General features: G+C 41.2%; 1 protein-coding gene across 1 annotated transcript in view; it reads right to left on the bottom strand.

The window, feature by feature from the left end:
* Window positions 1–14,709, bottom strand: part of magi2b (membrane associated guanylate kinase, WW and PDZ domain containing 2b) — a gene marked incomplete at its 3' end in the record, with an annotated part of 475,453 nt that overhangs the window by 140,762 nt on the left and 319,982 nt on the right. The window contains 1 exon segment of the mRNA XM_084335313.1: window positions 6,493–6,572. Coding sequence (XP_084191439.1) covers window positions 6,493–6,572 — 80 coding nt within the window.

A 14,709-nucleotide genomic window follows, 5' to 3' on the forward strand; every position in this document is an offset into this window, starting at 1 on the left:
AGCACAGAAACGGGCAACAGAAGTTAAGCTGCTAGCAACAGACACTATAACACTTCCTGTCGGGGGATTTCAAAATAAAAGAGCGACGTCTAAAAGCACCGGAAATACGTTTATTTTGTACATTATACGTTAACACGAACCTAAACTAACTTTAGTTAAACTAACTTTGCGCGTTGATTTTGCAGAAGCATAAAGACAGAATGTCTGCAACACCGTTGCTTTGTCGATGTTGTGTTGCAGTTGCTTTGAAGTTTCTGTAGCATGCAGAGGCCTTACAGTAAGTCATACTGGCCAGCAGCATAACTAGTAAGAGTAGGTAAGGGATATGTACAGATATAGATATAGTATCTACAGATATGTAAAAATGATTATATGCATAATGTATGGTAGAATAAAGAATGAAAGAGATATCCGGTATTGCACATGCCATCATACAGAATTATATGCGTTATATGCAGGTGTATACATAGGTATATAGAAGGATTGTATGCAGGTATATTCAGACAGATATGGTTATACATACCGTAATTCCTCTAATAGTGACCCGGGCTTGTATTTGCTTAAACTGTAGCGGGTACCAGGCTTTTATTAGGAGGAGGCATGTATAAGAGAGAGGCCTATATTTCTAATTTTCAAACAGATCATAATGAATAAATCAACATTTTGTGTCAGTTTGAACCCAGTAAAATGTACTGGGTTCATTTATTGAAACCAAGTACTGTATGAAATAGTAAACAGTGCAATTACAGGTGGTCACTGGTCATTTCAACATTTTCAAAGTGAAATCAAGTAACTTTACCTTAGCAGCTCAGTATGCAGCTCAGTATATTAGTAACCCGGCTTGTATTAGGAGGTCGGCTTATAATTGCTTAGCTCAAGAGCTAACCCGGCCATTAATAGAGACCCAGTTTGTAATTGAATACCGGTCACTATTAAGAGGAATTACGGTATATGCTGTAAATATAAATATTAACACTTTGAGTGCCAGCAGGGGGCGCACGATTTAGCGCTTGAGTGCCAAGGCTGTAGTCAATGGGAGGGCGAGCACATTTGCGAACGCATAAACTATATCTTCAATTATGGCTATGTGTCTAATACGCCCGTCGCTTATCAATGACTTGTTTGCAGTCAACATTGTCGAAACAGATTGTTTTTTAAATCAGTACATTTCCGTTTTATACCATTTTGAAAAACGTTCTCGTTTTTTAAAACTTCCAGAAAAAAATGTGATTCTGCAGGAATCGCGCTTTAGTGGAATACACAAAACACGTTGTCATTTTTCGGCCTATTTATGAATCGTTTTCAAATAAATGCTAGATTATCGATAGTATATGTGTACTTATGCACGCTAGAGAAGCGGGCTGAAAAATCAATTATCTTGTTTCCTGATCAGCACACACACACACTCACAGCCACACACACACATATGGGACACGCTGAGATATAGGTGAAAAAAACTCTGATTATCCCAAGACTGGTAAAATAGATTCCTTACCTCAGATCAGATGTTCTCCAAAAATATTATTCCAATTCCTGATCGCCATTCCAAATATCGATCGCGTTTATTGATCCAACGCTGGGTACTGGAAACACATATTCCACGCTGTTCTGCGGCTCGGCAATGAATGGGATTGTCTCCGGTTACATGCCTGACAAGTAAAATGTGGATTCCGGACTCTTTTTTTCCCATCCATTTCATTCAGTCCAATCCAATGGGTGCAATACCATCCGGAGAGACGATAGGGGGTGGTATTTTCCCTGTTCGAGCTCAGACAGATCCCCACTGGTAATGTGAGGCTAGATTGATGAATGGAAATCGATAATACAAAAAAATAACTATTAAATAACGAGATTTCTCGTTCTTGGCACTCAACGCATTGCATGAACTAACGAGTTTCTCGTGGCTGGCACTCAAAGTGTTAAGGCTGTCAATCGATTAAAATATTTAATCTGATTAATCGCATGATTGTCCATAGTTAACTCGCTATTAATTGCAAATTAATGGCATATTTTTTATCTGTTCTAAATCTACCATAAACTGATCTTTCTAGCAATGTGGGGTTGTACCAAAACTGACTAGATGTGAAATCTCTACCCAGTCCTGTTTCTTCAGTTCAGCTGAGACAAACCCCCCCCCCCCCCCCCCCGAAACGAGCCATTCTGATTTGACTTGCTCGCTGACGTGAATAGGCGCTGATCTGCCACCACCCGCCCACAATCAACTGTGATACGTTTATATGAGCAGCGAGTGGAAATAATGCGGAAGCGGTGGTTTCGACAGCAGAGGCCTTCAGCTGTTCCACTCTCAGCACTTCCTCAAAAGTGTTGACAACATAGCTCCAGTGTGTTTATAAATCCCAAAATTTAGTGTTCCATAGACTCACAGGAATTGTGTAAAATTACCCAAAAAGTGATTTTATTTACTTTCCATGGGACCTTTAACACTTAGTACCAGCCATTACCCTTATCCTTGTAGCTAACGCACCAGGTTTCCATAGCCTACTTTCACTGTGCGTCACTATGTTTGGAGAGCTATATCTATATTCTATATTATAGCTATGGAGACAATACTATGGTCATTTGACAGTGACTTTCTTAAGATGTGCAAACTGCATTGTAATTGTAAAAAAGTCCAACAAAAAAATTGCAGATGGGCATACCAATTTACATAGTAATGATTACTAACACAGTAGTGTGTTGAACTTTACACTTGAACTATTCATCCCCATTTTTTTGTTTAAGCAGCCATTTAACACAAAAGAATGACATGCATTGCAAATTTGCATAAAACAAACTAAATAAATTAAACGAAAAAAATAATTTAAAACAATGAATAAGGTGTGCATGAAATAATAGGGGAAAGAAAAAGTTAGGAACTTGTTACATTCACCCACACAAGGGCTGAGGACTCGCCCCCCCCCCCGCTCTCTCTCTCACACACACACACACACACACACACACACACACACACACACACACACACACACACACACACACACACACACACACACACACACACACACACACACACACACACACACACACACACACACACACACACACACACACACACACACACACACACACACACAGATCTTTCTCTTTTGCCCCCCCCTCATCTTACATTAAAAATAGTGCCGTTGGGGCGGCCGGGTGGTGCAGCGGACTAAGCGTCTGTCCACCACCACAGAGACAGTGGGGTCGAATCCAGCTGTGGTGCTTCCGGGTTGGCCGACCGTCCATACTAACACAATTGGCAGTGTTAGCGGGTGGGAAACCCGGCGAGGGTGGGTCCTGGTCGTTGTAAACAGCGACTCCTACAGTTCGGTCGGGGCGCCTGCACAGCATGGGAAGGATCTAAGAGAGGTAGTGTGACCTTCCACACGTCCGCGCTGCCAGGTGAAAAGAAGCGGTGGGCTGGGTACACATGTGTCGGAGGAAGCATGTGATAGTCTCCGCCCTCCCGGACCGACGGTAGGGGGTAGAGTGCGCAACGACCAGGAAGAGGATTGGGAATTGGCATAACGACTAACATTGGGATGGGAGAAAAACGGAAAAAAGAAGGAGGAAAAAGATCATCCAAATAATTTTTTTTAAATAGTGGCATTAAAATAATTTTGCGTTAACGCGTTAACTTTGACAGCCTTAATAAATATATAAAGGAGGAATATAATATACATAGGAGGTGTGAAGAGGACGTGATGTCCCATCCAGGATCGTCTCAGACCATCTGCCAACTGATTGGATTTGACTCGTAATTCCTGTGCCCTTGGTGATCACGGGGTATGAATAGCGATGGGACTATTTAACGATCACAGATCTGACCTCCAGATCAAGACATGGACAGATACAGTAGATAAGACGGCCAAAGACAGCGAGGGAGAGTGGGGGAGAGAGGGCGGGAGACACAGATACACATAGACTGAGTGTGAGAGAGAAGAGAGGAAGACGGAGACAGATTGTCAAAGAGTGAGAGACAGGCGAGCGGAGTTATTAGAATTCCTGTCACAATCAGGCCCTTTACTGGGCAGAGGAGGAAAGAGAGCAAGAGAGAGAGCAAGAGAGCAAGAGAGCGAGAGAGCGAGCAAGAGAGTGAGAATGGAGGAGAGGGAGAGAGAGATATTGATTTGCGTTTCACTGACTGAAGGCTTTGAATGTGGTCGGGGAGGTAAGATCACCCCTGTTTCATATACATCACTAGGAATCACTCTGGAGAGGCTGTTTTCTCTCGTTGACGTCAACTGTGTCACCGCTTCGGTGCATCCATCTCTATTATCCATATTGTCGTTCAATTGTAAAAAGTCGAATAGTTTATGTGAGTATCGTTTCGTCTCAAATGATATATTTTCCCTTGTTTTTACCGGCACCAACACTGTGTAGTGTATTGAGAGGGGACCCCATTAACTGATGAATTGAAAATGGGGGACCCTGATGTAAACAAGACGAAAGTCTTTCTCTGGTCTGCATCCCCTTAACAATTGTGTGTATTGAGCTGTACTGTATACCCATTCTGCAATCTGTTAATAAAGTTTTCAATCAATCAATCAATCAACCAGAGGAAGCTCAACAAATCATGTTAAACCCAGATTCGGCTCAAACAAGGGACTAAACACGTTTCGCAATTATGCCACAACAATGTGGAACGCCCTACCCAAAGCTGTAAAGGAATGTGAATCCCTGCCCACATTCAAAACCGCTCTTAAAGAGCACCTACGGGAGGCTGCAATTCGAAACTGGCCACCGTAAATGCCCAAAACCCCCACCACCTCCTAATAGACAGTCTCCTCCCCACTGCATGTATATATTCCCTCCCCGCCGTATGTATATTTCCCTCCCACCCACCCACCCCCTCCTAATGTACAGTCCCCTCCCCATCATATGTATATACTCTGTCAGGATCTAGGGGTAACAGTACTGTATATTTGAATACCGCTTATGTCACAAATGTATCAGTACTAAATACCTATATGTCCCTATGCCATAAATGTCATGTATGTTGTGTATGTCATAAATGTCTATATGAATTGAAAATGGGGGACCCTGATGGAAACAAGACAAACGTCTTTCTCAGGTCTGCATCCCCTTAACAATTGTATGTATTGAGCCGTACTGTATTGTACCCATTCTGCAATCTGTTAAATAAAGTTTTCATTCATTCATTCATTCAACTGTTACACCGCTGAGCGGCATGCTGGTCTACAGCTCGCTTGCTAGCTAGCCAGGTAGCACAACAGTCTGTTAACAGCTGGGAGAACAGAAGAGAAAGACGAAGAAAGAGCGACCGGAGATGTTACATTGTAGCAACATTTTGTACGTTGGCCATGTTGTTTAAAAAGTTAACACATTTCAAGCATCAATGATGTAACTTTCCGAATGAATGATTTACGTTCGCCTGCTCCGCTAGCATTAGCTGTTAGCAATGACAGCAGCCAGCTAGCTCGCTTGTTGAATTATCTCACGTTCGATTTTCGATTAGTATTCGACTACGTAGTTCCCGGTGACTACCCAATAAGCAATTTTGTGAGTTTTGCCCATCCCTAACCGCTATGTGTGTAATTCCGGCGGACCGTTCACGTAGGCTAGAGGATCTCGACAATTTCCCTAAAATGACCGCTCAGCTCAGATGAAAAGTACCATTACATACAGTACACCATGCCGGCTGCCAATAATGTAACATTATTACATTATTATTACATACAGTCGTCAGATGGCCTCAAACTTTGCAGAGAAACAGTCGTCATTTGGTAGTAAAACTCCAGATCTTTTACCTTCTGGAGATGGTCGATTCATACTGGATTAAATGACAGATGCCATTGGTCAGTTGGAAGAGGGCGTAACACTTATTCCATGTCCCAGGTTCTAATCAGATCCTGTTACCCAGTAAATAACACAAGAAGCCGCTACGATCTAGCTGACATGTTGGAAGTAATGAGGAGAACGGTTTAATCTTTTTTGGAAGCCAAACAATCCTTGATCCGTTTGCTCAGCTACGTCACTTGACCCCGACAATCCCGTTGTTTGCGCTCAAATTATTTACCAAGCGATTTGTCATCAAGTTACAGCTCTGAGTGGAAACACGATTTGGGGGCGAAAACATGTTGATCAAATTCCCTCGTCCTAGACCTGGTCAGACCGAGTCAAGATCACACTCTTCATTCTCGCAGCTTACTCATATTTCTGACTAATGTGAGCCTCGGGGGAAATCAGGATTCTTTTCTCCTCGTTTGTTTGCCGGAGAAGGTCACACGGGCCAGAGTGGGGAGATTGTTTTATTATTTCCAGACTTAAACTGCATGATAATGACTATGATAAGCACGACGCAGCAGTGGAATGGACCGCCTGTGTGAGGGAGGGTGGTATGACCAGGCAACACAGGCAAATACAGACACTGCAGTCACACAACTACTCAGACACTAAAGTAATTGGCCTGCAAATAAGGAGGAGGGGGTTGGGTGGTTGGGGCTCTCGTACACGACAGGCTCCCATACTCACCGTCTTCTTTGCATTCCTCAGGTGGCTTAGCCTTCTTGGCCAGCCGAGGGTCCAGCCATGATGTGGTTTTGGTATTGTGACTGGAGAGAGAGAGAGAGCAAGTGAGAGAGAGAGAGAGAGAGAGAGAGAGGGAGAGAGAGAGAGAGAGAGAGAATTAAAGAAACTATGCAAAAAGAAAGGTAATGATGTTAGCCAAGGGGTAGTCAGAGGGTGACAAACTAAGAATAGTGCTGCATGATTAATCTACATTAACACAATCGTGATGTCAGCATGCGCAATTATGTAACCAAGTCAGAAAAGGCTGCGAGTTTGTGTGGAGTCTGCTAACGTTATGCCTGTGATGATGACGAATCAGTCTCTGTTCGGGCAGTGAAGCATGTGCAGCGTGTGTGTGGTCACATGGTCACGTGACTACTAGGACCGCAGAACCAGACCAGCATGGATAAGATAAGATAAGATATTCCTTTATTGCTCCCCTTGGGGAAATTTGGGCGTCATAGCAGCATGGGCGAGGGGAGGTACAGGTATGGGCAGGGTAATAGTAGAAAGACATAAATATAGGCAATAGGATTCCGACGAGCCAAACAAAACAACAAAGCACAATTAAAATGTCTGCGAGAGCATTGGTGGTGAGACATGGTGCCTATATACCAGTGATGCCGGTAACGCGTTACTAAATAACGCGTTATTGTAATCTGATTACTTTCCCCCGAAAATAGTAATCTAACGCGTTAATCTTTAAAAGCCAGTAATCTGATTGCAGTTACTTGTCCAAGTGGCTGTGCGTTACTATTTCGTTACTATCTCATCATAAATTCATAATGCAGGCGGAATGCAGTATTTTATTTCGTTTTCGACAGTCAAAAATACATTTTGAGCTGTTTTTCTTTTGGGAGTGACGTAGTGTGGCAGTGAAAGGGTTACACAAGAATGTGTCCCGCGGCGTGACTGGACACTCTGTCTGTGAGTGACTCTGCTTTGGTACAATCACATTCCCCATCCATAGTCTGCGAATCAGAGGCAGAGTAGGGCGGGTCTTCACAGCACGTCATGTGACATATGCGCCAATCGTGTGACAGCAGGGCTCCGTCGTCGGAGAATTCCACCCCAAAACGCTTGGCAAAATTAAAAGTGAGTTTCTGTTCAGACTTCCATCCCAAAACGTCTAAACGTAGCCTCAGTCACTACTTCACGTTCATATGCGGAGGAAACAAAATACTGTCTACCGCTAAAAACAGCACATCCAATTGCATTGAAAGCATCTGGAATCACAACACTAGCCGGCGCTTCGACTAGGTACAGGAGGACTCGGAGGCCAGCCAAACAGCAAAAGAGAGAGATTGTTTCTTTCCCTTTTGATTAATGTATATTTGATGGTGGCAGAGCAAAAGCTCTTATTTGCCAGATTTACAGTTAATTTACATGTTAAAGAGAGACTGATTGTATGTTTATAGAGAGACATTTATAAAAACAATTTAATAGTTACAGTTGATATAATTGAATAGTTCAGCCTGCATTTGTTAGATGTGAATGGATACACTGGTTTTGTAAAACCACTGGCTGGCTGCTCTAATGCTGTGAGCATCATAGACTGTTGCTTTACCATACTTGATGGTACAGAAGCTGAAGCACTAGTTTAACAATTTACGTTATGTGCAGAGAAACAAGTTAAAAACAATTTATGCACTTTCAATAAAGCGTTTAAAAAAAAACGGTTGGGGGAACGACGACGACTTTGTAACCTAGTTACTTTCAAAGTAACTAAGTTACTCTGATAATCAAGTAATCACTAAAGTAACTTGGATTACTTTTTAAAGGAGTAATCAATAATCAGTAATCGGATTACTTTTACAAGTAATCTGTGGCATCACTGCTATATACACCTTTATCAAAGAGACACGGTGCCTATATACACCTTTATCAAAGAGACACGGTGCCTATATACACCTTTATCAAAGAGACACAGTGCCTATATACACCTTTAGCAAAGAGACATGGTGCCTATATACACCTTTAGCAAAGAGGGATTTGGGAACATGCGTATTATTATCGATCGATTGATAGGACACGTAACGCAGGTCAATTGTGATAATGTATTGTCTATTTTATGATTATTGTCTATTTTATACTACTATACTAATACTGTCTGCACTTTATGCATTGCATTTGTTTTGTCAATTCTCTGCTCATTTTATGTAAATTATCTGCTCATTTTATGCCTGTGTATATTTATAATATTGTATGCAGATTTTATGCTAAAATGTCCATTATGTCTACATTACTGCCGTGAAGCACTTTGGGCTGCAATTCTTGTATGAAAGGTGCTATACAAATAGTTTATTATTATTATTATTATTATTATTATTATTATTATTATTATTATTATTATTATTATTATTATTATTATTATATTATTATATTATTATATTATTATTATTATTATTATTATTATTATTATTATTATTATTATTATTATTATTATTATTATTATTATTATTATTATTATTATTATTATTATTATTATTATCCTTGAGCTACAGTGAAGTTCTATTCAACCACACCAGACCTCTGGTCAAGCAGGGCAACTGAACCAGACATCAGACTAACAGACCTGCGGTCAAGCAGGGCAACTGAACCAGACATCAGTCTAACAGACCTGCGGTCAAGCAGGGCAACTGAACCAGACATCAGCCTAACAGACATGCGGTCAAGCAGGGCAACTGCACCAGACATCAGCCTAACAGACCTGCGGTCAAGCAGGACGACTGAACCAGACATCAGTCTAACAGACCTGCGGTCAAGCAGGACGACTGAACCAGACATCAGTCTAACAGACCTGCGGTCAAGCAGGACGACTGAACCAGACATCAGTCTAACAGACCTGCGGTCAAGCAGGACGACTGAACCAGACATCAGTCTAACAGACCTGCGGTCAAGCAGGATGACTGAACCAGACATCAGTCTAACAGACCTGCGGTCAAGCAGGACGACTGAACCAGACATCAGTCTAACAGACCTGCGGTCAAGCAGGACGACTGAACCAGACATCAGTCTAACAGACCTGCGGTCAAGCAGGACGACTGAACCAGACATCAGTCTAACAGACCTGCGGTCAAGCAGGACGACTGAACCAGACATCAGTCTAACAGACCTGCGGTCAAGCAGGACGACTGAACCAGACATCAGCCTAACTGTGCACTTCGTCCGCGATGACTGAGCTGAAAATCCGCTGCTTGCAAACCTTGTATTCCACCCCCCAGGACCACACCAGAGCACAAAATTGTGTACGGTCTATATTAATCAATACACCCACTCGCTTGCTGTGTGAATACTGAGGACAATGTCTTGATCGGCTTGTGTTCGGACACAAGCACGGTTTGTAATTACGCAGACTTGGACGCTGGGAGGGTAAAGTCTGCATGGAATAATTAGTATGTTTGTGTTTGGACATACAGCCCCTCCAATGAATGTGTGCGGTTAAGGCCAGGTGTCTGACGGGGGATACAACCTCTGACCTGAAGGAGGCATTAGCTGCATGGTTTGGTTTTAACATTGGGGGACATTTTGAGGGGGACATGTCCCCTGCAACCCCCCCTGAACCTACGCCTAAGGTGAGGAGCGTCACGTCGCTATAACAACAGACAACGGCAGTAACATGGTTGAGGCGGTGTAGCGTAATGACTGGCAAAGGTTCCACTGTTTAGGCCACAGACTTCACCTTCATCAAGTTAATTTGATCTATTTTATTATCTATCTACACTACTTTGCCTATCTGCCATGTGGTTACGTTTGTATGTTTGAGTTGAGAAATACACATTTCAGAAATCAGTAATCTCTGCATTTTCCTTGATAAACAAGCAAGTAGATTCATGACACCAATTATTTACATTTAGTAATTTAGCTGACGCTTCCAAAGCGATGCACACAAGTATCCAAACAAGTCAGCAGGAAGGGTACAACTCTGGCCCCTTATAGGCAAAGTAGATGACTTAGTAGCCAAGTGCACAATAGTAAAAGACATTACGAAGGTTAGTATTTTTTTTCTTCTTCTTTTCAGATATTGATTGAAGAAGTGTGTTTTTAGTTGACAGCGGAAAATGTATTAGGTTTATTATTCATTATTATAGATTATTATTATTTTTGTTATAGATGTATTATTTATTTGATTATGAATTTGTCAAAATCGTCAACAGACAGCCTACACACCAGCGTCTCGCTGGGAGGGAGAGATTGAGCTGCTGGCTACTGTGAGCTGTGTTGTTGTTGGCAGCAGTTTAACTAACGAGCAGGGGTGTAAAGTACTTGAGTAATTGTACTTTGTTACAATACTTAAGTACTGTTATTGGGGATTTGTACTTTACTCAAGTATTATTAGGTTTGTATACTTGTACTTTTACACAATTACATTTCAGAGAAAAAAAACATACTTTTTACTCCTTACATTTAAAATGCAGACTTACAAAGTACAAATCTCGCAGGTCCAACCATTTTAATTAGTATATTTGTTTCTCTGGCCGAACTAACGCTAACATTATTAATCCTGCGGCCACGCTTTATTTAAAAACAGCCAATCAAATCCCCATCAATGGAAAATTAGTCCTTGTGTAAGACTAGAAAGCGGGGATCTTTGATTAAACACCTGCTATCAGGTTTTACTTTTTAGTACTTAAGTACATTTAAAAGTAGAAACTTTTTGACTTTTACTCAAGTGTGTTTTTAGCCAGATACTCTGACTTTTACTTGAGTACGATTTTGAGACGGTACCCATACTTAAGTATAATTTCTGGGTACTTTTTACACCCCTGCTAACGAGTAACCCGGCACTTTCAGTTTCACTGGCCTCTACGCTACAGCGGAAGATGCACTCTGCTCTACAGCTGGAGAAGCTTATCTCCCTCATGACCGGTGTGTGAACGGACCAGAGAAATTATCAACGCAGCATGGTTCATTCTGGTCACTGGGAGGGTGTAGACTACCACACGACTCTTCCGATCACTGGGAGAGCATAACGCATGTGGAGGTTCTGCCATCTCCCCCAGATCCCCTCCCTGCTGAACAGGCTGACCGACCAGTAAGAGTCACTATTGCAACGAGCAGGACTCACACCCCACTGGCTTCCCACCCACGAACACTGCCAATTGACCAAGCCGGAGGTACAGCTGCCTGGAATTGAACCCAGTTCTCTATGAGTGAATTTCTCTCTGACATGCCAATAATTTTTATAAATATCCTCTTCGTCAGAAGGTCCAGCAAGAAATATAAATCCCTCAAAAGGCCTACATGACACACCACACTCTCCATGGTGCTGAAAACGTTGTCTCGGATCTACCAAATGTGTGTTTTGGGAGGGTACTGTAAGCACCCAGCAGCATGGGGGAGGGGGGAAGGGAGGTACAGGTATGGGCAGGATAATAGTAGAAAGACATGAATATAGGCAATACAATTTGATCTGAATATAAAAATATGAGAAAGAAATAAACAGTGTAAACAATATAATTAACTCTGAATATAAAAATACTGTATGAGAAAAGGTGAGGGTCTATATGCCCTATCGGTAATATTATACAGTACAATAAATATAGGCAATAAAGAATTTGAATCTGAATATATACTTTGAGTAAGAGTACAAGTAAACAGTATACACAAGGTGCAGTATATACAAGGTACCCCAACTGGCATGATATACGTCATACAATGTAGTTGTATGCTTATATATCGATCAAATGTTTTATACATTATGTAAACCTGCTGAACCTTACATATCGTATTCAGCATTACTTTACTGTGCCGCAAAATCGATTTTCATCGTTGCATTGTTTTATGTGTGAGTTTTATATGGATATAACTGTACATAGTTTTTTATGGCTTATATTAAAAATGTAATTTTAAATGTCCCCTACATCTGATTTTCCTCCTCACAAACCTATGTGTAGGTGTAGGTGTAGGCGTAGGCATAGGCAGAGACACACAACAGGAAATTAAACTAAAATGCCATTAATCCGCTAATTAGCGTTCTGACAATAATTAGTGAGGGTGAAAGGGGAGGCATGTATGTGTCCGATTAAGAGCATTTGGTTACATCAATTATTCAACACGCAGCCAAGTGCTAATTGTGTACATTAGGTGTGGTCTCTAGAGGACACTACTGATGCTGCATCTGCTTAGGGGTTTGGGGCCAGTGGGGGCAGGCAGGAAAACACCAGAGAAGGTAAGGAGGACTGACACTTAACACAATGGGGACGAAGCATGGATATCTCCGTGTTTCGATTCCACCCGTTGTGGACAGAAGCACGGATATATCCGTGGCAAGTTGTTTTGGCTTTTATTCCATTTTAATAACCTATTCAAGGTCGCCGAGCGGCACTGCAGATGTACCCTACTCTTTGAATTCGAGAAAGTGCAATACCGGCCAGATCCTCTTAGGGGCGCTATCGCGATAATGCAGTGTGCCCTGTGGCTGAACGGAGCATTATTCTTTTTGACTTTCAATGGAGTTTTCAGTTAGCTGGATTCTGGATGTGCAGCATGTAGCTTGGATTACATTTTGGATTGCGGATTTCACTATGCAATAAGGGGATTTATCATCAGCCAATGGACATATCGATCTACCAGATGGCGATCGATAACGGGGAAATGCTCGGGGGGATCCAACCGGCTTATGGTAAGATCTTTTTCACGTAAATTACAGCCCGATCGAGCCTTGTTATGATACGATACGATCGGCCTATGTGGCTACTTAGACGAACACGGTTATTGGTAATCAATAATAAGAAACAACGTCCCCCGCCCCCGCCCCCCCCCCCCCCCTTTCATGCATACATGCTTGAGGATCGTGTTATGCAGTTTGAGTTTTAACTGTAGCATCTGTATAACGGAAATGCCATTGGATATAACGTTAGTATCTATTAGCCCTTTATCTCGCCTTCCAGGAAATATACTAGACCAAATGCTGTATAACGCTTATATTCACGGCGCTATAAAATGAGAACGTAATGATGACATTTTTTTTCTTTAATCCATTTTGAAGGGACGGTTTATGGTCCCAATTGACAATGAGAATGGACAGATAGCAATACTATAAAGTATAGATTTAGCTCTACAAACAGCCCCAAGTCTGTTTACATTTGCCGGTCCTCTAGAGATTTATTAGACGCATCCCAATGGCCCCGAATGTGTTAAGAGTTTACCCTTTTCTTATCAACCATATTGTGTAAACATCTAAAATACAGGGTTGATATGTCTGTTTTATGTAGATCTGCCAATTTGATGATTTTATATGTGCATCAGTGACAATCAAACTGTAAACAAAGAGGCTATTAGCATGTTAGATCCTGATATGAAACATTGTGATTTAATGTCTTACCTCTATCTATTTTATGCAAATGTTATGCCAAATTTGATGTCTGCACTTAATGCATTGCTCTTGATCTACCAATTTTGTGCAAATGTTATGACTTTCTTACTGATGTGAAGCACTTTGAGCTGCAATTCATGTATGAAAGGTGCTATACAAATACAGTTTATTATTATTATTATTATTATTATTATTATTATTATTATTATTATTATTATTATTATTATTATTATTATTATTATTATTATTATTATTATTAATAAGAGAATCTTCCCATAAACCTTTAATTTCTTAATGTCCTGTCAAAGGTTACTGACATGGCGCTAGCAAACACTGCAACAGGGAAATCCAGTTGGGCCTATTTAGAATGTTTACATTCTAAAGTTTGAGAAGGTCTACATTTATCTGAAAACACATACAATTCTTCTCCAAAGCAATTTGCACACTCAATATGAACATGAAAAGACTCCATATGCTGCTATCCACCTGGCACTTTACAATAATTTTAACTATATGTTTACACTGCTGCTGCTGTGTCCTGTGTTTTTATATGTATTTGTATTTTATTCCATTTTATGCACCATTAGAGTGGCAAGTACAATTTTGTTGTATACTATACAATGACAAATAAAGGCTGATTCTGACTTTAAAATACACTCTATTACTCTATAAAGTAGACACCACCCCCCCCCTTTTTTGGTGTAGGCAATCTCCCAGGTTTCTGTCTCTCTCTCTCTCTTTAGTTATTTCTATTACTCTATAAAGTAGACCACCCCACTTTTTGCTATAGGAAATCTCCCAGGTGTCTGTCTGTCTCTCTCTTTTGTTCTTTCTATTACTGTATAAAGTAGACACCACCCCCT

This window comes from Notolepis coatsorum (assembly GCF_963971535.1).
Source record: "Notolepis coatsorum genome assembly, chromosome: 18".
Classification (NCBI taxonomy): domain Eukaryota; kingdom Metazoa; phylum Chordata; class Actinopteri; order Aulopiformes; family Paralepididae; genus Notolepis; species Notolepis coatsorum.